The sequence below is a fragment of the Macaca fascicularis genome, chromosome 10 (assembly GCF_037993035.2).
Source record: "Macaca fascicularis isolate 582-1 chromosome 10, T2T-MFA8v1.1".
Taxonomy (NCBI): Eukaryota; Metazoa; Chordata; class Mammalia; order Primates; family Cercopithecidae; genus Macaca; species Macaca fascicularis.
Window position 1 is genome coordinate 94475706 of NC_088384.1, and position 26671 is coordinate 94502376.

The 26671-nt window shown below is 46.5% G+C and overlaps 1 protein-coding gene across 5 annotated transcripts in view; it reads left to right on the top strand.

The window, feature by feature from the left end:
* Positions 1 to 25936, top strand: part of LBP (lipopolysaccharide binding protein) — a 31843-nt gene extending 5907 nt beyond the window's left edge. For 2 of the 5 annotated variants that reach the window (XM_005568980.5, XM_074005303.1), the window contains 12 exons: positions 2457 to 2612; positions 3521 to 3584; positions 9483 to 9546; positions 12427 to 12518; positions 13026 to 13202; positions 15196 to 15255; positions 17393 to 17560; positions 19126 to 19193; positions 19667 to 19709; positions 21479 to 21542; positions 22348 to 22424; positions 25041 to 25936. In XM_005568980.5, coding sequence (XP_005569037.3) covers positions 2457 to 2612; positions 3521 to 3584; positions 9483 to 9546; positions 12427 to 12518; positions 13026 to 13202; positions 15196 to 15255; positions 17393 to 17560; positions 19126 to 19193; positions 19667 to 19709; positions 21479 to 21542; positions 22348 to 22424; positions 25041 to 25085 — 1078 coding nt within the window. In that variant the 3' untranslated portion in view covers positions 25086 to 25936. Of the gene's footprint in view, positions 1 to 2456; positions 2613 to 3520; positions 3585 to 7629; positions 7785 to 9482; positions 9547 to 12426; positions 12519 to 13025; positions 13203 to 15195; positions 15256 to 17392; positions 17561 to 19125; positions 19194 to 19666; positions 19710 to 21478; positions 21543 to 22347; positions 22425 to 25040 lie in introns of those variants that run through there. The other 3 variants (XM_074005305.1, XM_074005306.1, XM_074005304.1) reach the window with 2 other exon arrangements.
* Positions 25937 to 26671: the final 735 nt, after the last annotated feature.

Below are 26671 nucleotides of genomic sequence, written 5' to 3' on the forward strand. Positions count from 1 at the left end.
GAAAAGAAACCCCATTTCTCTCTGTATGTCCTAATCTCTTTTTTTTTTGAGACGGAGTCTCGCTCTGTCACCCAGGCTGGAGTGCAGTGGCTGGATCTCGGCTCACTGCAAGCTCCGCCTCCCGGGTTTACGCCATTCTCCTGCCTCAGCCTCCCAAGTAGCTGGGACTACAGGCGCCCACCACCTCGCCCGGCTAGTTTTTTGTATTTTTTTTTTAGTAGAGACGGGGTTTCACCGTGTTAGCCAGGATGGTCTCGATCTCCTGACCTCGTGATCCACCCGTCTCGGCCTCCCAAAGTGCTGGGATTACAGGCTTGAGCCACCGCGCCCGGCCCTAATCTCTTTTTATAAAGACACTAGGCAGATTGGATTAGGGCCCACCCTAATGGGCTCATTTAAATGTAATCACCTCTTCAAGGGGCCTATCTGCAAATACTGTGACATTCTCAGGTACTGGGGATCAGAGCTTCAACATTTGAATTTGGGAGGCAGGTGGTGACACAGAGCAGCCCATAACAGAAGGAGCAGCCCAAATATGGGTGACATGGCCATATTCATACTTCAGATCTGCACTGCCCAAAATAGTAGCCACCTGCCATGCCTTTACTGAGTACTTGAAAAGTGCCTGGTACAGGTTGAGATCTACTCTAAGTATGCAACACTGGATTTGAAGATTTAGTATTTAAAAAAACAAAACAACAACGCAACAACAACAACAACAAAAACACTGGCCGAGCGTGGTGGCTCATGCCTGTAATCCCAGGACTTTGGGAGGCTGAGGCAGGTGGATCATTGGAGGTCAGGAGTTCGAGACCACACTGGTCAACATGGTGAAACCCCATCTCTACTAAAAATACAAAAATTAGCTGGACATAGCTGTGCACACCTGTAATCTCAGCTACTTGGGAGGATGAGGCAGGAGAATCGCTTTAGCCTGGGAGGCGGAGGTTGTGGTGAGCCAAGATCGCGCCACTGCACTCCAGTCTGGGCAAGAGAATGAGACTCTGTCTCAAAATAAATAAATAAATAAATAAATCTCATTAATAATGTTTATACTGATTACATGTTGAAATGATACCATGTATTACTAAAACCAATCTCAGCTCTTTCTTTTTATCTTTTTAATGTATCTTCTGGAAAATTTAAAATTACATGTGTGGCTCACATTCTATTGCTTTAGAAAGATGCCCGGTTTATATGTCACCTACACATGCACATTCTTTCTAGTTCCATGAAAGGAACCGGCCACACTCTCCTACCCTGTCTTTTGTCAGTGAAATATCTTAAATATCTCTTTATATGGGCATATGATGATCTACCTCTTTTTTTTTTCACTTTTTTGAATGTGCTTTTAAAAATTGATATGAAATTCACAGAACATAAAATTGATTATTTGAAAGTATACCTTCAGTGGCATTTATTACATTCACAATATTGTGCAACATCCACCCCTATCTAACTCCAAAACATTTTCATCATCCCAAGAGAAAACTCCTTACCCATTAAACAATCATTCCCCATTTCCCTTCCCCCAGCTCCAGACAACCACCATTGGGGTTGGAGACCCCTGGAATAGACCACATTTTGACCCATTGTTTTCAAAGTCTGCATAACATGGGTGCCTACAACTTATTCAACCTGTCGCTGCTGGTGGACATGTCGGTTGCTTCCTTTTTTTTTTTTTCTACTGCCCATGATGCTTCAGTGAGCTGTCCCACACCTCACATATATCTTGGCAGGAAGAGCCAGAGGATAAAGGCTTAGAAGTTAAATTACTGGGCCAAAGAGTATGTGTGTTAGAACGAGGAGCGATCTCACTGATTTGTGTTTCAGAAAGCTTGAGCCAGTGTGCTCTCCCAGCCACAGTGTCTGGGACTTCTGTTTACTCGTACATTCAATAGCATTGGGTATTAAAACTTCAAAAGTTGTTTTGAATCTGATAGGTGAGAACTGGTGTCATTGCTATTTTCATTTTTAATGACTTTTATATGCTTATTTTACACTGCATTTCCTGTTCATATCTTTTTTTTCCTTTTGAGTTGTTTTTCCTTTCCTTGTTAATTTGTATTGGCTTGCTCTTTGTATATTAAGGAAATTAGCTCATATATTAAGGAAATTGGCTCTTTGGATGTCTCATACTGCAATTTTGTTTTTTACTTTACATATGGCATTTTTTTGGTCCACTGAAGTTTTAGTTTTCTATGCCGACAAGTTTATTAAGGATTTCCTTTATGGCTTATGAGTCTTGGATCTTGCCTAGAAAGGCCTTCGTCCAGCCCTGACTGTAAATACTGGATCCGGGTTTTCTTCTAGATCTTTTATGGCTGTATTTGTTATTCTTAAATCTCTGCTCAGTTCCATCTATTAGGAGGTAAGAACTGAGACTTCTATTTTCCCCACAAATGGTGGCAGACCCTGGTCTAGGAACCAATCGTGGCTTCTCTTATCTCCTCCAGGAAACTACAAGGCTCTTTTGATGTGAGTGTCAAGGGCATCAGCATTTCAGTCAACCTTCTGTTGGGCAGCGAGTCCTCAGGGAGGCCCACAGTTACTGCCTCCAGCTGCAGCAGCGACATCGATGACGTGGAGGTGGACATGTCGGGAGACTTGGGGTAGGTCTCCATCGGGGCACTGCCAGCTGGACTCCTGGTTGCAGCTCCTGGCCGATCCGGCGCTCAGCCTGGCCTCTGATAATTGTAATGATCCAGGTGGCTTGCACAGGCACTTGAAGATCATTCTCTGGGGAACGATGTTGAGATGAACAGACTCAAGCCAGGAATATTGGTGCATCATTGTCATTAAAAAAATAAACTTCCATTTATTTGGAAGTTTATTTGGAAGTTTATTACCAATCTGGCTATTGGAGGAACACAGAAACTTTGGTTAAAGGAGAGTTTGCAAAAAATATACAAGTCTTTGGACGAGTCATTTCATCTCTTCTAGTCTCTGTTTCCTTGATTAGAAAAGTGTGACCAGGTGTGGTGGCTCACGCCTGTAATCCTAGCAATTTGAGAGGCCAAGGCAGAAAATCACTTGAGCTCAGGAATTCAAGACCAGCCTGGGCAACATGGTAACACCTGTCTCCACAAAAAATACAAACATTAGCCAGACGTGATGGCACATGCCTGTAGTCTCAGCTACTTCAGGGGCTGAGTTGGGAGGATGGCTTGAGGCCAGGCGACAGAGGTCACAGTGAGCTGAGACTGTGCCACTGCACTCCAGCCTGGGTGACAGAGTGAGATCCTGTCCCTCGCCCCCTCCCAAAAAAGAAGAGAAAAATGTGGATTCTCAAGCCGCTTCCCCAAATCTACTGAATGTGATCATGCGATGATTGGGGTGCCACAGGCGCTGGGAAGCCAGACACACCGAATCAGGCTGGATGTACTGGGACACAGCAGGGCGCCAGGAGGGGGTGGAGAGGGCTCCCTTTGTGGACTGGCCTGGCCAGGGACCCGGGCCCAGCTTTCCCAGGAACCCGGCTGTCCCCAAGTTCAGTGGCAGGCTGTGCTTCTCTCCGCAGGTGGCTGTTGAATCTCTTCCACAACCAGATCGAATCCAAGTTCCAGAAAGTACTGAAGAGCAGGGTAAGAAGGTCCAAGCTTCTGGCCTCCCCCGAGCTTGGCGAGGGCTGAATGGAAGACCTCACTGACCGCTGGCCCTGGACCAGGCCATGGGGGCTGGTTTGGATGTACTTGGGCCCAAGGCTGAGGGAGGACAAATCATTTGCCCAGGTCATGGAGCTGTTGTGGGGCACGCTGGGGGCAAAGCTCCAAGTCCATTCAGTCAGGGCAAAAAATGGTCAACTTCTTGGCCAAGAGTTAAACAGCAGGGGCTAAGCAGAGACTCCAGCCCCTCTCTCTGCTCAGCCTTGCTCAGTGTCCCACACTGCCCTGCATTCCACCAAGGTCCCAAAGGAAACCATTCCTCAGGTGCCTGCAGGAGACCAGGCAGGAAAGCTCAGCGAGGGCGTGGGTCAGGTGGGAACTGGGCAAGCTCGTGGGCACCAGCCCTGGATGGGGAGGCAGCAACACTGTCAGACTGGCCTGTTAAAAAAGAGTATGTGAAATCTTCGGAGTTTGTCATCTTTAACTAAATCAAAAAGATGTTGTGTTAACTTTCAGTTCCTCTAAACACTCATTCATCCCAAAATCCCATTTCTGAGATACTAGCCAAAGGGTATCTGTAGCAATGACTGTGGGAAAGGAGAAAGTGATGAAGGAAGAAAGGGAAAAATACACACAAACACACACACACCCCACACCCCCCACACACTCCCCCTTCCACCCACCACACACCATACACACACTCTACACACACACCCCACACACCACACCCCCACACACACCACACACACACACTACACACTCCCCCTTCCACCACACACACACCATACACACACTGTACATACACACACCCCCACACACACCCCCACACACCACCCACACACACTACACACATCCTACACACACACCCCACACAACACCCCCATACACACACCATATACACACCCTGCACATATACCCCACACACCACACACCCCCACACACCCCTCATACACCACACACCCCTACACACTACCCCCGACACTCTCCCCCCACACACACCTGCCACATATTCCCCTACACACACCCCACACACACCCACATACCACACCCTCCACATACCCACACATACCCACACACACATCCCCACACTCACACCCCACACACACACCACCCTTCACATACCACAACCCCACACACGTCCCACACACCCCCCACACACACCCCACACACACCCTCCCACACACACTTAACACACCACATCCCCCTACACACATCCCCCACACACCACACACCCCACACACACCCTCCCACACACACCTAACACACCACATCCCCCTACACACATCTCCACACACATCACACACCCCACACACACACCCTCCCACACACACCTAACACACCACAACCCCTACACACATCCCCACACACACCGCACACACCACCCACACACACCCTACACATACACACCACACACACCAACCCCCCACACACACAACCCACACATCCTGCATCCCCCCAACACACTCACCCCTCACACACCACACCTCCCCCCAACACACACCCCCACACACCCTCACGCATGTACCACACCCCACACAAACACACACACCCCACATACCACACACACACCCTACACACACCCCCTACACACACACCACACACACCACAGACACCACACACATCCTACACACACAAACACACCACCCACACACACCACACACACACCACACACACATGCACACACACCCCCACCCCCCAAGTCTGTAGGTCCAACCTCTGGTTTGGCTTTGAGTGCCCCCTCGTGGTTGAAGCAGGAACCGCAGGCAAACCCTGCACTTTGGATGTGGCCAGTTGTGCTGTTTCTTTTCTGGTTCTGGGTCCCTGGGATTAAGTGACCTTAAGAAATATGCCAACCTACTCAGGCACCCTGTTGCCATATTGCTGTGCCTAACAATAGTAATGTAGTACAATTATAATTATTATAGTAATCACGTACCATGATAATTATTGTTTTGATAAATGAATATAATTAATGCTGTACAGAATATATTATTGTATAACTATTCTGATTTATAACAAAAATGGCTGCTATTTCTTGAGGCTGTGGCCAGGGATAACGAGCTCAGCACTTCGTGTGCACAGTCCCATTGGATTTTTTTTTTTGAGACAAGAGTCTCACTCTGCTGCCCAGGCTGGAGTGCAGTGGCACGACCTTGGCTCACTGCAACCTCCACCTCCCGGGTTCAAGCAATTCTTCTGCCTCAGCCTCCCGAGTAGCTGGGACCACGGGCACGTGCCACCACACCCAGTTAGTTTGTTGCATTTTTAGTAGAGACAGGGCTTCACCATATTGGCCAGGCTGGTCTTGAACTCCTGACCTCGTGATCCACCCACCTCAGCGTCCCAAAGTGCTGGGATTTCAAGTGTGAGCCACCACACCCGACCAGTCCCATTGGATCTTAACCTCAACCTTGGAAGGAGGTGCCATTTTCCACATGGACAGAGGAGGCTGAGGGGTGGAGTAGCTTTCCCAGTGTCACCTTGCTGGTGAGAGGCTGAATCAGGAATGGAGCTTCCTAGGATGTGGAGCAGCTCATATCAAACACCTTCTGGGGCTGGGTATCTTGGGAAAGATGGAGATCTTACCTGACCCCTGATCCTTAGAGATCTTCAAATTCTCTTCCTTCCGGAAAAACTAAGAGCCTGGTGCAGGCCTTTCTAATTCCCCACTCGGGGTGCGATGTGACACCTGGACCAGCAGGGCTAAGGAGAACAAGCGCTCACAAATGCTTGCTCTCTGGGTGATATATACTCACTACCTCATTCCCCAGCTTCCCAAAATATTACCAGAAAGGGGTCCCGATCCGGAACCTCAAGAGAGGATTCTTGGATTTCGTGCAAGAAAGAATTTGGGGTGAGTTCATAAAGTAAAAGCAAGTTTATTAGAGAAGTAACAACAGAAAAGAAAGGCTACTCCACAGGCAGAGAAGCCGCATGGCCACTCAGCTGCGTATACTTGTGGTTATTTCTTGAGTCTATGCTAAACAAGGAGTGGATTATTCATGAGTTTTCCTGGAAAGGGGCGAGGACTTCCCAGAACCGAGGGTTCCTTCCCCTTTTAGACCATCTAGGGTAACTTCTGGACGTTGCCATGGCATTTGTAAACTGTCATGGCGCTGGTGGTCATGTCTTTTAGCGTGCCAATGCATTTTAATTAACATATAATGAGCGGTGAGGATGACCAGAGGGCATCTTGGTTTTGGTTGGTTTGGCCAGCTTCTTTACCGCCTCCTGTTTTATCAGCAGGGTCTTTATGACCTGTATCTTGTGATACCAATCCTGCTGACCTCCTAGCTCATCCTGTGACTAAGAATGCCTGACCTGGGAACGCAGCCCAGCAGGTCTCAGTCTCATTTTGCCCCTGTTCAAGATGGAGTCACTCTAGTTTGAACACCACTGACAAAAACACCCTGGGAAGCACTTGGCTTTGCCATTGTATCTTGTGGGTAAGAACCAAAAAGCAGAGAGAGGTTCTGCAAAGGTCAAACAACCACTGGGGACTGGGCAGGATTTGAACCCAAGTTTACCTGGCTCTCCTGCTGCACCCCTAACCACTACCCCAGCTGCCTCCCCAGGAGGCCCTGCTGTGTGTCTGTGACTCAGGCATCCCATGCCTCCCCTGCCCAGTCCTTTGGGTCCCTAGAGACTGGGGCATCCAGGTTCCAGGCTTTTGGGATGGTCTAACGGGCTGTTGTCTGAAGGAAAGGCAAGAAAGGAGCGGTCTTCAGGGAGATGGGTGGAGTTTCTTGGTTCCCTTGCAATCAGCCACGAACGTTCCTCACCACACTTGACCTTGCTTTCTGGCAGCTCCTCGCTGCTAAACTCCCCTCCCAGAAAGTGGAGCAGTTGCAAAGAGAGGTTAAGATATAGCCTTTTGCCTTCCCAGCCCCCAGCATCGCCCTTCCATCAGCAACCCAGTGCCCGATGGATGGTGCCTGCTCACCCTTTAGCACAGAAGCCATCTGTGACCCCTGCACTAGGCCAGGGCCCTGCATGTCCCTCTCCTTCACTGTATATGTGGATTTGTTGAACGATAGGTGGTAGCTGGCTGACAACAAGAGCTGTTTAAAGTGAGGACTTTCTCATCGCACATAAAGAAAATATTGACGTATGAACCCAAATGTTTTAATGGTGGAGTTTCCGACAGCATCTCCAATGCCCCCTCTTCAAGCTGTGTCAGTGAGTGCCCACAGATTTTCTTTGAAAATGGTCTCTTGATTGACATTGCCCTTGGTCTTTCCTGCATAAAACATTAACCTGCTACAAATTCCATCCCAGGTTTCTTTAACCACAATGAGAATTTAAAGATACTTGCAAAGCCGTCCCAGTGTAGAATCCTTCTTGATCTTTATGATTTTTTTTTCCTCCTAAGATTTTCTGTTGTCTGGTCCAAATTTAACCATGTTTTTAGAGGGTTTTTTTTTAAAGCACCTCCACTTTCCAGAGGATTTATCTTAGGTTTTCATAGAAAGAACACTTTTAGCTGGGGCCAGGCATAGTGGCTCATGCCTGTAATCCCAGCACTTTGGGAGGCCGAGGGGGGTGGATCATTTGAGGTCAGGAGTTCCAGACCAGCTTGGTCAACAAGGTGAGATCCTGTCTCTACCAAAAATACAAAAATTAGCAGGGTGTGGTGCACATGCCTGTAATCCCAGCTACTTAGGAAGCTGAGGTAGGAGAGTCACTTGAACCTGGGAGGCGGAAGTTGCAGTGAGCTGAGATTGTGCCATTGCACTCTAGCCTGGATAACAGAGCGAGACTGTATCTCAAAAAAAAAAAAAACAAAAAACCTTTTTCCTCAATGATATTGCATTAGTGTACATAATAAATAATTCGAGTGATTACAAAAGCAAGTACAGCAAACAGGTGGTAGGCTTTCATGTGGGCCCCAGTAGGGCTCAGTTGGACTTTTCAAAGTCTATCCCAAGGCCGCATAATAAATAATTCGGGTGATTACAGTGGCAAGTACAGCAAACAAGTTTGGAAATGCACATTTCCTTCTCTTGAGAAGCAGGCCGCACAACTGGTGGCAACTGTGTGTGAGTAACCTACAGACCCCAGCATTCAGTCTTCCAGGAGTACCAGCGGGAATGGGGGATACTGATCAATCCAGCCAATCTGTTCAGGATGACCATGAAGAACTATCTTTGGCTGGGCACGCTGGCTCACGCCTGTAATCCCAGCACTTTGGGAGGCCAAGGCGGGTGGATCACCTGAGGTCAGGAGTTCAAGACCACTCTGGCCAACATGGTGAAACCCCGTCTTCACTAAATATATAACAATTAGCTGGGCATGGTGGTGAGCGCCTGTAATCCCAGCTACTCGGGAGGCTGAGGCAGGAGAATCACTTGAACCTGGAAGGCAGAGGTTGCAGTGAACCGAAATCGCGCCACTGCACTCCAGCCTGGGTGATAAAAGTGAACCTCCGTCTCAAAAAAAAAAAAAAAAAAAAAGAACTATCTATATTAACTGTATGCTTATTTGTGTGACTATTTCTAGTTAGTGTCTAGTTCTGCTATTAAACTCTAAATTTGGAGAGGCCAGGACCTCCCAAAGGAAAACTTGGTGACGGTGGAGTTTCAGGCACTGTCTCCAGCCGGCGCCCTCCTCAGGCTGGGTCAGTGACTCCCTAGCTCAGGTGTCCAGCCTTGGGACAGACTGAAAAGTCCAATTGGACCGTAGTGGAGTCCACATGGGAGCCTACATATTTTTATTGTTTCTATTTCCTTGGTACCTGGCTCATGACAAGCACTTATAAATATGTGTAAACCAATGATCACTGAGCATACACTTGGAATAATGTGACTGCAGTGATGGGCATGGGGCCAGACCAAAGCTGGGGAACTCACTCAGGCATTCTCTTTCCATGTTTTTCAGATTTGCGAAATGATCCAGAAATCAGTGTCCTCCGATCTACAGCCTTATCTCCAAACTCTGCCAGGTAGGACACTCCATCCACCCCTGGGACATTTTATTTCTATTTATTTCTATAAGAGCATATATATACCTTATAAAATAGTAAATGGGGCAAAAATATAGAAAGTAAAAATTAAAGGCCAGGCGCAGCGGCTCACGCTTGTAATCCCAGCACTCTGGGAGGCTGAGGCGGGTAGATCACCTGAGGTCGGGAGTTCGAGACCAGCCTGGCCTACATGGTGAAACCCTGTCTCTACTAAAAATACAAAATTAGCTGGACGTGGTGGCGCATGCCTGTAATCCCAGTGACTCGGGAAGCTGAGGCGGGAGAATTGCTTGAACCCAGGAGGTGGAGGTTGCAGTGAGCCGAGATTGCGCCATTGCACTCTAGCCTAGGCAACAAAGACCAAAACTCTGTCTCAAAAAAAAAGAAAAGAGAAAAAGAAAGTAGAAATTAAAAGTTCATTTTTCTCCCCAACTTTTCTTCCAAGAAGGAACCTCTGTTTTGGGTGTATCTTTTCAGATATTTTCTTTGCATGTACAAATATAAATACATGTAAGCATATGAATAGACATTCTTATATGTATTATTTTGCTCATGAATCTATGTGTATATGCATAATTTAAAATATGTATGTTCATATACACATAGTATAGGCATTGTTCTAGATTTCTTTTTTTTGAGAGGGGGTCTCATTCTGTGTCCCAGGCTGGAGTGCAGTGGTGTGATCTCGGCTCAGTGTAGCCTCAACCTCTTGAGCTCAAGTGATCCTCCTGCCTCAGCCACCTGAGTAGCTGGGACCACAGGTGCATGCCACCACACCTGGCTACTTTTTGTATATTTTGTAGAGACAGGGTTTCTTTATGTTGCCCAGGCTGGTCTCGAACTCCTGGGCTCAAGTGATCTGCCCACCTCAGCCTCCCAAAGTACTGGGATGACAGGCGCGAGCCACTGTGCCAGCTTGATTTCATTTTTAAAAACTTTTTATTGAAGTATATCTATAGAGAAAAGTGCTCTAATCATAAGTGTGCTGCTAAAGAGTCTTTATATGCATGTAACCAGCTCCCAACCAAGAAACAGAACATGACTGTTTTTTCAAAGCCCCTGGTGTCCCCCTCGGTCACTGCCCAGCCCTCCAGGGTCACCACCATCCCAATTTCCAGCAGCAAAGATTAGTTTTGCACTTTGCACATGAATGGAATCAGACAATATTTTGAGTATCTTTTCAAAAGCCAGAAAGTTTTCTTTGTTCAACTTTAAAATATGAGGTCAGGGTTGGGCGCAGTAGCTCACGCCTTTAATCCCAGCACTTAGGGAGACCAAGGCGAGTGGATTACCCGACGTCAGGAGTTCGAGACCAGCCTGGTCAACATGGTGAAACCCTGTCTCTACTAAAGATACAAAAATTAGCCAGGTGCCGTGGTGGATGCCTATAATCCCAGCTACTTGGGAGGCTGAGGCAGGAGAATTGCTTGAACCTGGGAGGCGGAGGTTGCAGTGAGCCGAGATCGCGCCACTGCACTCCAGCCTGGGCAACAGAATGAGACTCTGTCTCAACAAAGAAAAAAAATAATAAATAATAAATAAACAAAGTAAAATATGAGGTCAGGTCAGGCGTGGTGGTGCACACCTATAATTCCAGCACTTTGGGAGGCCAAGGAGGGAGGATCACTTGAGTTCAGGAGTTCAAGGCCAGCCCGGGCAACATGGCGAAACCCCATCTCTACAATAAATACAAAAATTAGCCAGGCATGGTGGTGTGTACCTGTAGTCCCAGCTACTTGGGAGGCCAAGGTGGGATGATCGCTTGAGCCCAGGAGGTCAAGGCAGCAGTGGGCTGAAATTGTGCCACTGCACTCCAGCCTGGGCCACAGAGTGAAATCCTGTCTCAAAAAAAAATGAAATAAAATAAAACATGAGGTCAATGCATATCGTCGCATGCACCTGTAGTGCAGCTGGTTTATTCTCCTTGCTGCGTAGCATATCACCATGTCGATGCTTCCCCATTTATTTGTCCATCTTAGGGGGGTGTTCAGTTTTAGGCCATTATCCGTAGTGCTGCTATGAATGTCCTAGTACCTATGGTCGCATGTCTTTGGGTATATACCTGGGAGTGAATTTGCAAGCTCATGTGATATGCCCAGATTCAGCATTATCAGATCCTGCCAAACAGTTTTCCAAAGTGGTTGTAACAGCCCTTATTATGTTAGCAGCCATGTAGTATTCCATCACATGGATGTGTCCTCATTTATCTAATAAGTCCCCCACTGATGGACGTTTGGGTGTTTTCCTGTCCCTTGCTGTTGCCAACAGGGCTGCAGGGAGCCATCAACAAGTGGAGTCCCTGGGTCCAGGGTGCACACATTAAGGTTGGAGGGGGAGACCCTGATAAATGATCTGAGATGCTCTCTGATGCCTTGGCTCCCAAGCCCCTATGCGGTTACTTGCTGACATCAATTTTACCAGAAGTCCAGGCGGGCAACCCAATACTGGGACCTGAAACATTCGTTCATTCAGGGTTTTGGAGGGCAGTGTCTGGGCCCTCTGGGCATACCATGCCTGACCTTCCTGGTTACTGGCTCAGCATTAAGCTCCAGGTGTGGCTGGAGAGGTGAAGCCTGGACTCATGGTGTGTGTCTGTGTGTGTGTGTGTGTGTGTGTGTGCGCACTTGTCTGGGAACTACTTAGGCCCTAGGCTGAGCATACACCCCCACCACTGTTAACTCATCCAACGGAACCCATGTAGTCTCTTTCTTGAAGAAGCAATTCTTTGCCCCAGGGCCGGGCTGGTAGGGAGATTCTGAAAAAAGTCACAGAGAATGCGAGTCAGCCAGAGCCCTTGCCCCTCCTCCAGCAGCTGAAAGTGGCACCTGGCCCCTAATTCTGCCCTGTCGTCATTCACAGTTACAACAGACATTGACAGTTTCGCCGACATTGATTATAGCTTAGTGGAAGCCCCTTGGGCAACAGCCCAGATGCTGGAGGTGATGTTTAAGGTGAGGGTCCTGGGGCCGGGCTGGGTGGGTGAGGGTTTCCCTCAGGGTCAGCCATTCCCTGGGCCACCTGTCCCCCCAGCTTCAGATCTGTCCTCATCTTCCCAGTGGTTCCCGCTGTGTCGAGGGCCGGGTGATACGGAGTGGTGGGATGTGCTCCCAGAGCTAGGATTCTCCACGGCTGTCTTACACCTCTCAGGTCTTAACCCTTCCCTCCTCCTTCTTCCCCTACTTTGCCTTGCCCATCATGCAGAAGAGGCCAATCAGAGCGGGCCTAGGGAGTGTAGATGGGCCTAGGGCATATAGAGGGGCTGGCCAGGACATCCTGTGGGTTAATACAGCAAAGCTTCTGGGGAGCTTTTCATTAAAAGACATAACACTGCCTTTAATGGTGGAGTTTCAGGCAGTGCTCCAGCCAGCATCCCTTCATCAGACTGTGTAGGGAAATACCTGGCCCCAGCCCCGGGACAGGCTTTGAAAAGTCCAACTGGACCCTATTTCCCTCTCCAGGGTGAAATCTTTCATCGTAACCACCGTTCCCCAGTTACCCTCCTTGCTCCAGTCATAAACCTTCCTGAGGAACATAACAAAATGGTCTACTTCGCCGTCTCAGATTATGTCTTCAACACGGCCAGCCTGGTTTATCACGAGGAAGGGTATCTGAACTTCTCCATCACAGACGACATGGTGAGGATGGTGGCAAACAGGTCTCTCAAATGAACACGTAACCTCCTGCTCCTTCCTTCTTTCCTTTTCACCTCTGTGGACATCAGTCAAATAGTAAGTTATTACTAAGAGAAAAATCAAGACCAAGAAAAATATATTAGCACAATCTCCCTTTTTACTTTGGTAACCAAGAAACTCAAAGTCAAAGTTCTTTCTCCCATGGCCGGGTGCGGTGGCTCATGCCTGTAATTCCAGCACTTTGGGAGCCTGAGGTGGGCAGATCACTTGAGGTCAGGAGCTCGAGACCAGCCTGGCCAACATGGCAAAACCCTGTCTCTACTAAAAATACAAAAATTAGCCAGGTGTGGTGGTGGGCGCCTGTAATCCCAGCTACTCGGGAGGCTGAGGTGGGAGAATCACTTGAATCCAGGAGGCAGAGGTTGCAGTGAGCCAAGATCGTGCCACTGCACTCCAGGCTGAGCAAAAGAGTGAGACCCTGTCTCCAAAGAAAAAAAAAAGAAAAAAGCTCTTTCTCCCTTATAACAACCGTGGAAGACTTTGCAGCTTGCTTATCTGTGTTTTGGTCTTCTACACCTGTTTACTAGTCTAGACTTGTTGGTCTAATTCGTATTTTCTCTCATCCTGATGATTTCTGGAGGTTTATTCAAAAATATTTTAGTGAATGAGGCCGGGCGAGGTGGCTCATGCCTGTAATCCTAGCACTTTGGGAAGCCAAGGTGGGCGGATCACCTGAGGTCAGGAGTTCAAGACCAGCCTGACCAATATGGCAAAACCTCATCTCTACTAAAAATACATAAATTAGCCAGGCATGGTGGCACATGCCTGTAGTCCCAGCTACATGGAGGCTGAGGCAGAAGAATTGCTTGAGCCCAGGAGGCAGAGGTTGCAGTGAGCTGTGATCTCACCACTGCACTGCAGCCTGGACAACAGAGTGAGACTGCATGTCAAAAAAGAAAAAAATACATATATATATGTGTGTGTGTGTGTGTGTGTATATATATATATAAAAGTGAATCATATAGTTGCATATAGTTTCAGAGAAAAGGAAATAAAGATCAAGTGAAAATAAAGCACAATTATAAAGACACTGAGCCCATAAATTAATTTCTTTAACGTCTCAAACCTGTCTGGGAGCTTCCTTGTAGCTAAAGTGATAAGGGTACATGATTTCATGATTCATGGTGAAAAGGAGAGACAGCCTTCCTCACACTCCCAAAACAACTGTTTCCAATGCGGCTTTGCATAAGGGAGACTGAATTTTATAGTGGATCACACCTTTAATGGTTCTCTAGTTTCTCTAATATTTCTGGGTTTCAAAAAGTTGTTTCTTGAAGCACTTCATAAAAGTTGAGGCTTCATGAATGATGTCAGGATGGTGGGAGAAAGAGTGTGGTTCGGCTCAGATGGTCCAGCTTACCCTGGTGTAAGTCAGGGGCCGTCTGGTAGATGGAGGGTCGTTTTGTCCTTCGAATGGCCTCCTACACCAGTACAGGCCTTTGCTTTTGGCATTGTGTTTGGTTTACCCATTCTACCTGCAGCACAGGCCTCTCTTTCAATGGGATGATAATTGCTACGTTTTATGGAGCACTCACCATGTGCTGGGCCTTGTGCTAGATGCTCGTTTAGCCCTCACAATAATTTGAAGGTGGGGACTACTGTTATCCCCATTTTATGGATAAGGAAGTTGAGGTTCAGGGAGATAAAAGGGCTGGCCTGAGATCACAAAGTCAGGACACAAACCGAGGTCTGTGTGACTGCAACCCTCACCCTCGCAGACCCACACATCAGCTACACCCAGGGGAGAGCAGTCAGGTTGCTGGGGACCCATGTGCTCTGCTTGGGTGAATGCAGGGACAAGCATCTCATCCCTGCCAGGGTAACCCAGGTCGTGGAGAAGCAACAGTCTTGCACATCCCCCCGCCTCCCCAGTCTTCTTTAGACCTTCAGCTCCAGCGGGAGCACCCTAAAACTTCTTCGTATCTCTTTGCTGCAGATACCGCCTGACTCTAATATCCGACTGACCACCAAGTCCTTCCGACCCTTCGTCCCACGGGTAAGGAGTTCCTTAGTGCCCCATGAGTGCAGACCGAGCCTACTAGACGCCAGAGATTTCTCTTTAAAACCTCCTCATTACTCTCAGCTTGACCACGAGTCAGAAGGCCAGGATGAGACTCCCATGAAAGGCTGGGGTGCTGCTCCCTTCAAAGCCTAAATAACGGAGGCTGAGCCCCATAACTTGTGGGACCACAGCTTGTCCAGTCTTTTATTGGTGTTATCTAAGAATCCCAAGGAATGCTGGCATCGTCCCTAAAATGTACCCTAATGAATAGCAGCTAACAATTACAGAGGGCTTCCTAGGTGCCAGGCATGCTCTTGATGCTTTAAAAAATTAGTTTTTGGCCAGGCATGGTGGCTCATACCTGTAATCCCAGCACTGTGGGAGGCCAAGGTGGGCAGATTGCTTGAGCCCAGGAGTTCAAGACCAGCCTGGGCAACATGATGAAACCCCATCTTTACAAAAAATACAAAAATTAGCCAAGCATGGTGGCATACAGCTGTAGTCCCAGGCGCCAGGGAGGCTGAGGTGGGAAGATCACCTGAGGCTGGGAGGTTGAGGCTGCAGGGAGCTGTGACTGCACCACTGCACTCCAGCCTGGGCAACAGAGTGAGACCCTGTCTCAAAAAAAATTATTAAAAGATTAGTTTTTGAATGGATAATAGATTCTCAAGGTTCAACATTCAAAAGATCTAAAAGGTTATAGAGTAGAAAGTCTCACATCCACTCCTATCCCTTAACCACCCAGTTCCCATCTGAAGTTTGCCAGTATTACCAGATTATGCATATCTTTCTGATGATATTCTATGTATATACAGGTTCAGTATCTCTTATAATGCTTGGAAAAGCAACTCTGCCCACCTTCTTAGTGAAGCATTTTACCCCCTCAGCCTTCCAAACGTCTCCGTTCTAGAAGAGGATGTAGGTTTTACATATCCATAACCAAAAGGCTCATGGGAGTACTGTTTTTCCACGAATATCCTCCTAAAAAGGAAGAGTCTTGCCCCAAATTAAACTCTGTACCTATCTCTAGTTACACAGAAAATTAAGAGCACTTTTGAAATGGTGGAGTCTAGGGCTGGTCGTGGTGGCTCATGCCTGTAATCCTAGCACTCTGGGAGGCCAAAGCAGGCAGATTGCTTGAGGCCAGGAGTTCAAGACCAACCTGGACAACATAGCAAGACCCTGACTCTATTTTAGAAAGAAAAGCTAAAAAAAAAAGAGAGAAAAGAAAAAAGAAGTATTCTGTGGAATATCATATTAAAAGAATAATAAGAGAAAAGTAAATAGTTTTTTAAAAAAGAAACGGTGGGATCTAGCTATGTCATATTTCGAAAACACTGGCAATCTGACCTCAGCATGCCCAATTAGCAGAGTGTGATGAGGGGATGGAGAAACCTTGGGAGAGGTAGGGAGGGAGAAAAAATGGGCCCAACTTTTCTGGAGGACAATTTGGCAATACCTGCTGAAAGCTTTAAAAGCATTGCTGGCCAGGCGCGGTGGCTCACACCTGTAATCCCAAGACTTTGGCGGGCAGATCACCTCAGGTCAGAAGTTTGAGGCCAGCCTGGCCAACACGGTGAAATCCCGTCTCTACTAAAAATACAAAATTAGCCGCGTGTGGTGGTGCACACCCATAATCCCAGCTACTTGGGAGGCTGAGGAAGGAGAAATGCTTGAACCCCAGAGGCAGAGGTTGCAGTGAGCCAAGATGGCACCATTGCATTCCAGCCTGGGTGACAAGAGTGAAATTCTGTCTCAAAAAAAAAAAAAAGCATTGCTGTTCTTCAACTCAGCAATTCCACCTCTAGGAATGTTTTCCTGAAAATAATAGCCAAGGTGGTCATTATAATGGCAAAACCTTGAAGACAACTTGATGCTTGATATAGAGTTTCATCCATCACAAGACCTGTACACAATGAAGTACAATGCAGCCATGAAATAGATGGCGCCGACTCTGTGTCTGACATGGAGAGATGGCCAGTTTTGCCGTTAGGAGAAAAGGGCACAGAGAATTTCGTGGGCAATAAAATCAATCAAAAGCAATTCCCAGCTTTATCTGACTCCCTCAGGCCTCTCCTGGCAGACTTGTATATTTTCTTCTCTTGACGTAATCTCCTAATTCTGCTCCCAGTTAGCCAGGCTCTACCCCAACATGAACTTGGAGCTCCAGGGATCAGTGCCCTCTGCTCCACTCCTGAACTTCAGCCCTGGGAATCTGTCTGTGAACCCCTATATGGAGATAGACGCCTTTGTGCTCCTGCCCAGCTCCAGCAAGGAGCCTGTCTTCCGACTCACTGTGGTAAGGTTCAGAGCCTTTGCAAATGCTGTTCCCTTTTCCCCACATGCTTTTCTCCCCACTCACCACCTGGATAATTCCTCCAGGTCTCAACTTAAATATTACTTCCCGGAGAGGGCTTTCTTGCTGGCCCTTACCCCCAATCTACCTATGCCCTTTGCCACTTTTTCTTGTAACACCCTATCATCTTTCTTCTCAGCATTTACTACCAAGGTACTTTGTAGCTGTCTGTACGTGCATTTGTTTAATGCATGTATCTCTCACTATGTTAGTCTGGGCTATTGTGAGGAGAAATGTAGACAGATCTTTGTCTATTTGCTTTGTTCTTTGTCTGTATTTGACCCTGGAAGACTACATTTCCCGTGCTTCTTTGCACTCTGATTTCCACCAGGTCAGCCAATGGGAGGTACTGTCAGGAGAATGAAGTCGGGGAGGAAGGATGAAGCCAGAGTACTATTTCCTCTTTCTTTGCCACGGCAGAGGCTCAGACTGTGACTCTGTCTCCTCTGTGGTGACTTCCATAATTCCGCCTCCACTCATTGTTCCCCTAGTCCTGGGGAACTGTGGATACAGCCTCCTGTCTCTGCTAATCTCTGGATGGCCTCACCAATGCTTTACTAGCTTCTCAACAATTCCATCACTTGTATAACCAATTCCCTATATTAAATTCCCTCTGCATTAAACATTGAGAGTGAGTTTTCCTTTTTTGATGGACTCTGTCTAATAGGGAAGGGATGCCGTGTCCTTTGGCGGCCCTGCTCGCTGGATGGAGAACTCTGCTCTCTTGTTTCTTGACTTTTGAAATCAATAAGTCAAATCTCTGCCAGGGTAATTCTTCCTAGAGGCTGTATCTGCAATTTTAATATTGTTGTTATTGTTATCAAAAGTATCATTATTAATATATTTTAAATTAAAATACAATTTATTGTCTGGGTGTGGTGACTTACACCTGTAATCTCAGTACTTTGGGAGGTCAAGGCAGGAGAATCACATGAGGTCAGGAGTTTGAGATCAGCCTGGGCAACATAGCAACACTCCATTGCTACAAAAAAGAAAAAAAAAAAAAAAAAAGCCAGGCCTGGAAGCATGCACCTGTAGTCCTATCTACTCAGGAGGTTGATGCGGGAGGATCACTTGAGCCCAGGAGATCAAGGCTGCAGTGAGCCATGATTGCACCACTGCACTCCAGCCAGGCGATAGAGAGACACTCCATCTCTAAAATAATAATAATAATAATAATTTATTATTGTTGTTACTAGGGCTGAATCTTGACCTGAGATAACTAGAAATGATCCTTTTTAGAGCTTTCCAAGAGTAGGTACTCTATACCTTATCTTAGTAGTCTGTTCAAAGTTTAACTGCTATCATGGACAACAATTTCAAGTAAAAATGTTCAAGTCCAAGTTCAAATATTGATTGAGCACCTACAGTGAGCCTTCTGGGAGGGGCAAATTTCCTGCTTTAGCTCATTGAGCTGTTTGTTGAGAGGAGACAGTCCCTCGTCATCATCCTTCCTATACATACAACCTTCATCACTTACACCTGCTTCCTTCTACTGGCATTTCCAGGCCACTAATGTGTCCGCCATCTTGACCTTCAATACCAGCAAGATCACTGGGTTCCTGCAGCCAGGAAAGTAAGTTGGCCTCCTGCCCACATGCGGGTGCCCAGCTGGACTCCATCTGTATACTGTAGCTGCTTCTCTGTAGCTGGTGGGAGGGGGGAAACCATTTGGAAAGTACACTTACATTTCACCCCAATTGGCCCAATTCTTCTGCCCCACTGGTCCTGCCCCCACAAATCTCAAATTGTTAAAGAATTCACTAAGACTGTTACTTCTTAATGTATGAATTTTAGGCCCCACCTATATTAACTTCCTGAAATGATAAAGAGTGAGCTTTTTGACACTATTTCATCTGCCCTCTGACAGTCTTCCCGATATCATTGTATCACTGCTTTTAGTTCCTCAGTCATCTTTTCCACTCCTGTTCCCGCCCTACCTTTGGCCCTGTGCCTTCTCAAGCCCATCCTTTCTCGCTTCTGGGGACCCCCACATTGCTTAGACTTGCATAAAGCTCACACCTTTGAATCTTCTCTGATTCATTACAGGGTAAAAGTGGAACTGAAAGAATCCAAAGTTGGACTATTCAATGTAAGTTGTTGTTTTTATTGATGACATGATTAGAATGTTAATTAATTTGGGGTGTTTCCTAAGCAATTGCTATGACACCTATAATAGGAAATACAAAAGGAGAAGAGTTGATTTTTTGCCCTGGAGAAGTGTAAAGTCTTGAAAACACAAGACATAGGGCCAAGGAACAGTTATATCCTAATGTAAAACAATATGTAATTAAGTCATCTACTGAACAGAATTCTTTTAACTGCCAGAGACAGAAAGCCAATTGAAATTGTCTTAAGCAAAGAGGAGAAATATATAGGATTATATAACTGAAAAGCAAAAATAAATGAAAAAACAAAGATCAGAGGTTTCAGGCATAGCTGGATTCAGGTGTTCAAATTAGTGCATCAAGAATCTCTCTCCCATCTCTCTGTTCTGTTTTCATTTGTGTCAGCTTCACTCTCAGGCAGGCTCTCCCAATTGGTAGCAAGCCCCAAAGTTTCCTACCGTTTCCGTTTCTTTAAAAATTTACAAAAAAAACAAACAAAAAAACTCCCTGCTCACTCTCATTGGACTAATCTTGGGCACCCAGTCTTAAGCCAAGCACTGTGGCCAGAAGTTGGGCAAGGCCAATCAGCCCAGCATGGATCTCATCTACAGTCCAGGAGGCAGGATTTGCAGTCACCTACATCCAAATCATATAGACTAAGACTGGCGAGGAGGGTTGTTCCCTGGGGGGAAACAGACTCTGTTATCAAAACAAGAGGGATTGAGTGCTGAGCAGGTAAAACCAAGAAGTGATTTCCATAAAGTAGAAAAAGTAGTGAAGTAGACGGCCCCATATAAAAGGAGGAAAGAGAATGTGAAAATCAGTGTGGGCCGAAGTGATGGAGAAGAGCTTTCTGGAAAGAGGGAAGGAGGAGCTGGGTAGACTTTAACGTGCAGTCGTTGGCTTCTCTTTTACCATTCCATGATGCTGGCCTCCACTGACCACCTCCACCTGTGCCCTGCCTCCCAGACTTTCCCAAAGCACTTATGAAGTGGAAGCAAACACAGAAGCTGTGGGGAGAGATGCAGGGACCCTGAGGCTGACTCCTTGCAGAGAATAAAGGGTGAAGTGAATAACGGTACACTCATATTGTATCTGTGCATGTTTACTGCAAAGTAAAACATTCGAGTAAAAAGTTTCACAAAAATCCATCCTATTGGGTTTTCAGAGCATGAAATGTAAAAACAAGAACTATAGACTCAGATAAATTTAGATTCAAATCCTGATGCTGCTGCCCAGTTGGTAGTAAGTCCCTTTCATTCTGTAGGCCTCGGTTTCCTGATATGTGAAATAGGGACATTAATATGAATGTTGAGGGACTGTTGTAAAGATTGAATCAGACACACACACAAAGCTCTGAGCTCTCTGCTTGGCATATAGTGAGGGTTAAAAGTTGTGTTTCATGATTTTGGTAGAGCAGCTTATTTTGCTTTTATTAAATTTTTTAAATTATACAGGTAGTTCAGGAAAAACATTCTCACTGTAAATAAAATTGAACACTAAAGATAAGGCTAAGGACAAGTCAAACGTTAATGTTCTTCCTTTAGAGGAAAGACATTTGGGTGTGTAACTTTCCAAAATTTTTCTATTCACTTGCATAATAAATGCTCATCTCAAAAGAGTTTTATCTTATAAAATAGTAACATGATGTAATAATAGTTTGCTTTTTCCAAGCATTTTGCTATGTTGGCACACACAGAACCACCGTGTGGCCATGTGGCGATGTAAGTGTACCTCTCCTGTTCTCCTCCAGGCGGAGCTGTTGGAAGCACTCCTCAACTACTACATCCTCAACACCCTCTACCCCAAATTCAACGGTAAGAACCACTGTGGATTTTTCCAAGTCAAAAGCGGACACTGCCGTCTGGAGGAAAGAGAGCTGGACTTGGAAAACAGGGCTCTCCTGGGGGCTGTATGACCGTGGGCAAGTCACTTCTCTCTGAGCTTAGCGACCTTCCTGTGACATGGGATGGTTGAAGTTGGCCTCATCTCCCTCCAGGGCTCTAATGAGGGTTGGGGGCTGGCACAGCTCTTTGGAGCACGGGAAACCTCCCTATAAGCGGCATAGAGGGACACATGGAAGTGCCCCACGTTCTGAAGAGGCAAGTCAAAGACTGAGGACCAAGTTAATATAGAAGGCACAAGGCAGCCGCCTCTGGACTCACATCTCCCAGTCAATTGCCCAACTGCCTAGTCAAAAAAGAAAGCAAAAGACTTAAACCCTGTTTCCATGAAGCTTTGCTTCTTTTGGCTGCAACAGAGAGCAGGACGAGGCAAAGGGCAGGGAGTGGATGCCCTGTTCCTTATCTTATCGTGAATGTGTTCTTCCTCCAGACAGCACCATGCCTGACAGCTTAGGCTTCCAAGCCAGCTTCCCTGGGTTTAAATTCCCTTTCTGCCGCTTCCTAACTGTGTGACCTAGAACAAGTTATTTGACCACTCTGTGCCTCAGTTTCCTTATCTGTAAAATGGAAAGAATAATCACACCTACCTCATAGTCTTGGAAATCATTAAATGGGAATATAGCGAATATAGAGTTTGCAGAGAACATTTTCGGTAAAAATCTGTCTCTAATTATTATATATTCACCAATCTCTCTCAATGTTGTGCTTCAACCTCCAGATAAGTTGGCCGAAGGCTTCCCCCTTCCTCTGCTGAAGCGTGTTCAGCTCTACGACCTCGGACTCCAGATCCATAAGGTTGGTGGGTTCAGGGGGCTCTGAGGATGTGTGAGGGAGGAGGTGGTTTATATGCTAGCTTCAGAGGCCATGACTCATGGGTGACACCCAGCCCAGCCCTGCAGCTGGGAATGTCTGGCCAGGGGGAGGACGGGTGCTCCTGGGCCTTACCATATGCCACAAAACCATCCACGTGTCCTTCAGAAGTGGCACCTCTGCTGGTGCAGGCGGCATTTCACACAGCCTTATGCCACCACCACCTCCCATCCCTACCATGAGGGACCTGAGGGAAGTTCAAGACCAACTCGTTTTGAAAACACTGCAGGCCGGCGCGGTGGCTCACGCCTGGAATCCCAGCACTTTGGGAGGCCGGGGCGGGCAGATCACTAGGTCAGGCGTTTGAGACCAGCCTGGCCAACATGGTGAAACCCCGTCTCTACTAAAAATACAAAACTTAGCTGGGTGTGGTAGCAGGTGCCTATAATCCCAGTTACTCAGGAGGCTGAGGCAGAATTGCTTGAATCCAGGAGGTGAAGGTTGCAGTGAGTCGAGATCATGCCACTGCACTCCAGCCTGTGCAACAGAGCAAGACTCCGTCAAAAAAAAAAAAAAAAGAAAGAAAGAAAGAAAAAGAAAAGAAAAGAAAGAAAATACCATAAGTCCTAGACATAGCATTTGGTCAGGTTCTGAAAGTCATTTGTAAGTTTTAAGCTTTTCTTCTAAATTTTTAGGTTGAAGAGCTTTATTATAAATATATGTTTGGCATGCCTCCCCATTTAAACAAGTACTACAACCATATGTACTTCTTTTTTTTTTTTTTTTTTTTGAGACAGAGTCTGGCTCTGTCACCCAGGCTGGAGTGCAGTGGCGCAATCTTGGCTCACTGCAACCTCTGCCTCCCAGGTTCAGCAGATTCTTGTGCCTGAGCCTCTGGAGTAGCTGGAACTACAGTCTCCCACCACGACTCCCAGCTAAATTTTTTTTTTTTTTTTTTTTTTTTTTTAATTTTTGGTAGAGACTAGGTTTCACAATGCTGGCCAGGCTGGTCTCAAACTCCTGGCCTCAAGTGATAGGCTCACCTCGGCCTCCCAAAGTGCTGGGATTACAGGCATGAGCCACCATGTCCAGCCAACACTATATACATTTTTAAAAATTATTCATAAGCCTATTGCTCCACTACAACCACAGTTTGAATTTTGGTGTACTTCTAGTGCTTTTTGTTTTAAGGTTTTTTTTTAAGTTTGTTTGTTTGTTTTGCACAGTTGCATTACTAGTGCTCCTGCCTGTTTTCTTTCTTTCCCTTATTTTTTAAACTTAAAATAAATTTTTTTTTAGGCCAGGAGCAGTGGTTCACACCTGTAATCCCAGCACTTTGGGAGGCCAAGGCGGGCGGATCATGAAGTCAAAAGTTTGAGACCAGCCTGGCCAATATGCTGAAACCCCATCTCTACTAAAAATACAAAAATTAGCTGGGCATGGTGATGTGCGCCTGTAATCCCAGCTACTCAGGAGGCTGAGGCAGGAGAATCACTTGAACCCAGGAGGCGGAGGCTGCAGTGAGCTGAGATCATGACACTGCACTCCAGCCTGGGTGATAGAGCAAGACTCCGTCTCAAAAAATTTTTTTTTAATTAACTTAAGGTTCTTTTTTAAGCTTAACTTAAAAACTGTTTTAATATCAAGTGAAATAGTGAAAAACTATTTTTCACTACTCAAACTATGATTCTGACCAAGCATTTTGTGGTCTATCAGTGCTTGCAATTTTCAGGTTATCTTTTGAGGTGAGATGAACTGGGTTGGCAGACTCATTAGCAGGAGGGGGATGCTGCACTGTGCCTGGTACATTGTTAACATCAGAAAATAATAGTCATTAAAGGGAATGAAGGGCAGGGGGGGATGATTAGGAACCTAGAAACACTGACCAACTGTTCTATCTAAAAAACAAATGTCCAAAGCCCTTTTGGGCTCTGAGATACTCAACACTTAACTGCTCTTGAGCGTTTGTAAATCAAAGATTGAGTGACAGTTCATCTCATCGGCCTTAGTTTTCTCCTCTGTAAAATGGGACGTAACCTAAACGTCATTGAGCTTTTGTGATGATTAGAAGGCAAGTATGATAGCTTCTAGCTCAATGTTTGACATGTGGAAGGTAATTATAATTATTATATATTATAATATTCATTAGAATTTTGAGGTCAACTCTGTCCATGTGTCTAACCATCTAAAATAAAGGATGGATCCCTGTGGGAAAGAATTGAACTTGGTCTTTGGTTCAGAATTCCTGCCCCTCTGGGTGATGGAAACATAAGAAAAGCAGGAGAGTACACCCTAGCAGTTCACAATTTTTCGTCATTTGCCAAGGAGAGAAAATTTAGGTGACACAAAGGACACTTAGAGGCCTGTCAGGCAGCAGCAGCTCGGGGAATGACAGATCGATCTCTACCTTGGAGAAGGCGGCTGGGAAAAGCTATGCTTTATGGAGAGCTTGGGGACTGAGGCACACTCGCGATTTATGCACTGACCTGGATTCTGGCAGAGCTTGTGTTTCACAAGACGTGGGCGCCCTTTCAATCGCAGATGCATCTTTTTGGAGTAGAGGATACTCTTTACCATCCTGTCCTGTCCTGTTTTTCCTAGGACTTCCTGTTCTTGGGTGCCAACGTCCAATACATGAGAGTTTGAGGACAAGAAAGATGAAGCTTGGAGGCCACATCTGGATCTGTATGTTGCATTTCCAGCTGTGCAGCACATTTCAGAGATTCTTGAAGAATGAAGACATTTCTGCTCTCAGCTCCGGGGATGAGGTCTGCCTGGCCTCTGCCTCCACCCTCCTCCTCTTCACCAGGTGCATGCATGCTGTCTCTGAGTCTGGACTTTGCTTTCCCCTCCAGGAGGGACCACCCTCCCCGACTGGCCTGGGGTATCTTTACAAGCAGGCACTGTAATTTTTTTTTTTTTTTTTTTTTGCCATCTGATCCCCATGCCTAGCAGAGTGCTGGCACTTAGTAGGTCCTCAATAAATATTTATTAGATGATGAGATGATGAAATCACTTGGCAAGCCTCATCACTGCCTGCCCTCTTCTGACCTCAGGGGTCTTTGGATAGTTAACCCCATCTATGGTCTCCAAGGCCCCTTCCTCATCGCCGCTGCTGTGGGAGCCTCAATGAGAGAACCAGGGATTCTGTGCATCACTTAGCCCTGGACCTGGCATCGGTGCTCGTCTCTAAGGCCCTTGTCCTGTCTCAGGCAGGGGCTCACTTCAACATCGTTCCTTCCCTCATTTCTTGCCTGCTACAGCCAGGGGAGCCAATGATCTCCTGGAGCAAAAGCTCAGCCTCCCGCTGCTTTTCCCCCCATTGAAGCAGGTGTAAATTAGGAGGAAATGGATCTGTCTAAGTTTTTGGTCCAACCCCAATAAAAAGCTCATCCAACTGTTGTTTATAAGCCCCAAGCCTGGAGGGAGAGGCCATGATTTCTAATTACTGAACAATGAGCCTTTGATCAGACTAATAAAGAGTCGTTTCCAAGTTATGTAGTTGGGCTCCCAGGGACTGGGAGTCAGAAGACTCGTTTGATGATTTTTTTATTGTGTTAATGAGCAGATGGATGGAGCTTCAGGCTAGCAGATAGTTCACAGGGAATAGTCCCATTTACCCTGTGTGTGACAGAGATGTGTTCCAAGATGGGACGACGTGTTGTCGCCCAGCTGGTGGCAGGGTAAGCTGTGGCTTCGTGTCCTCTCTCCTCTCTACTTTTGTTCATTTGTTTTCCACCACTGTCCATCCCTATGGCCGACTGGTGAAGGACACAGGCTTCATCCAGTACTAGCCGTGTGGCTTTGGGAAGGTCACTTTCCCCCTGCGGTCCTTATCTATGAAATGATGATGATGATTATAGTAGTCACTTTCTGGGACTGCTATAATGACTGTATTGGGTAATCCATGTGGAAGGATTTATTTAGCCACAATGGGGATTCCATATTTCTTGGCTGGGTGTGCTTACTAAGCACCTTCTATTTGCCAGGCTTTGGGGTCCTCATGGGGAGAAATACCTGCAGCGCAGGCTCCATTCCTGTTCCTGCTTTTAAGAGTGATACTTAGGTATGCTGAAAAGAGCCAGTATTGATTCCAGCCTACCAGTTTTGGGTCCCTGGGCAAGATATCTCCAAGCCTCAGTGTCCTCTCCTGTCAAATGAGGCTGGAAAGAGCTCCCAGCAGGATTACTTTGGAACTTGATGGATTCATGTTAAGCTTCTGTAGGTGCCCA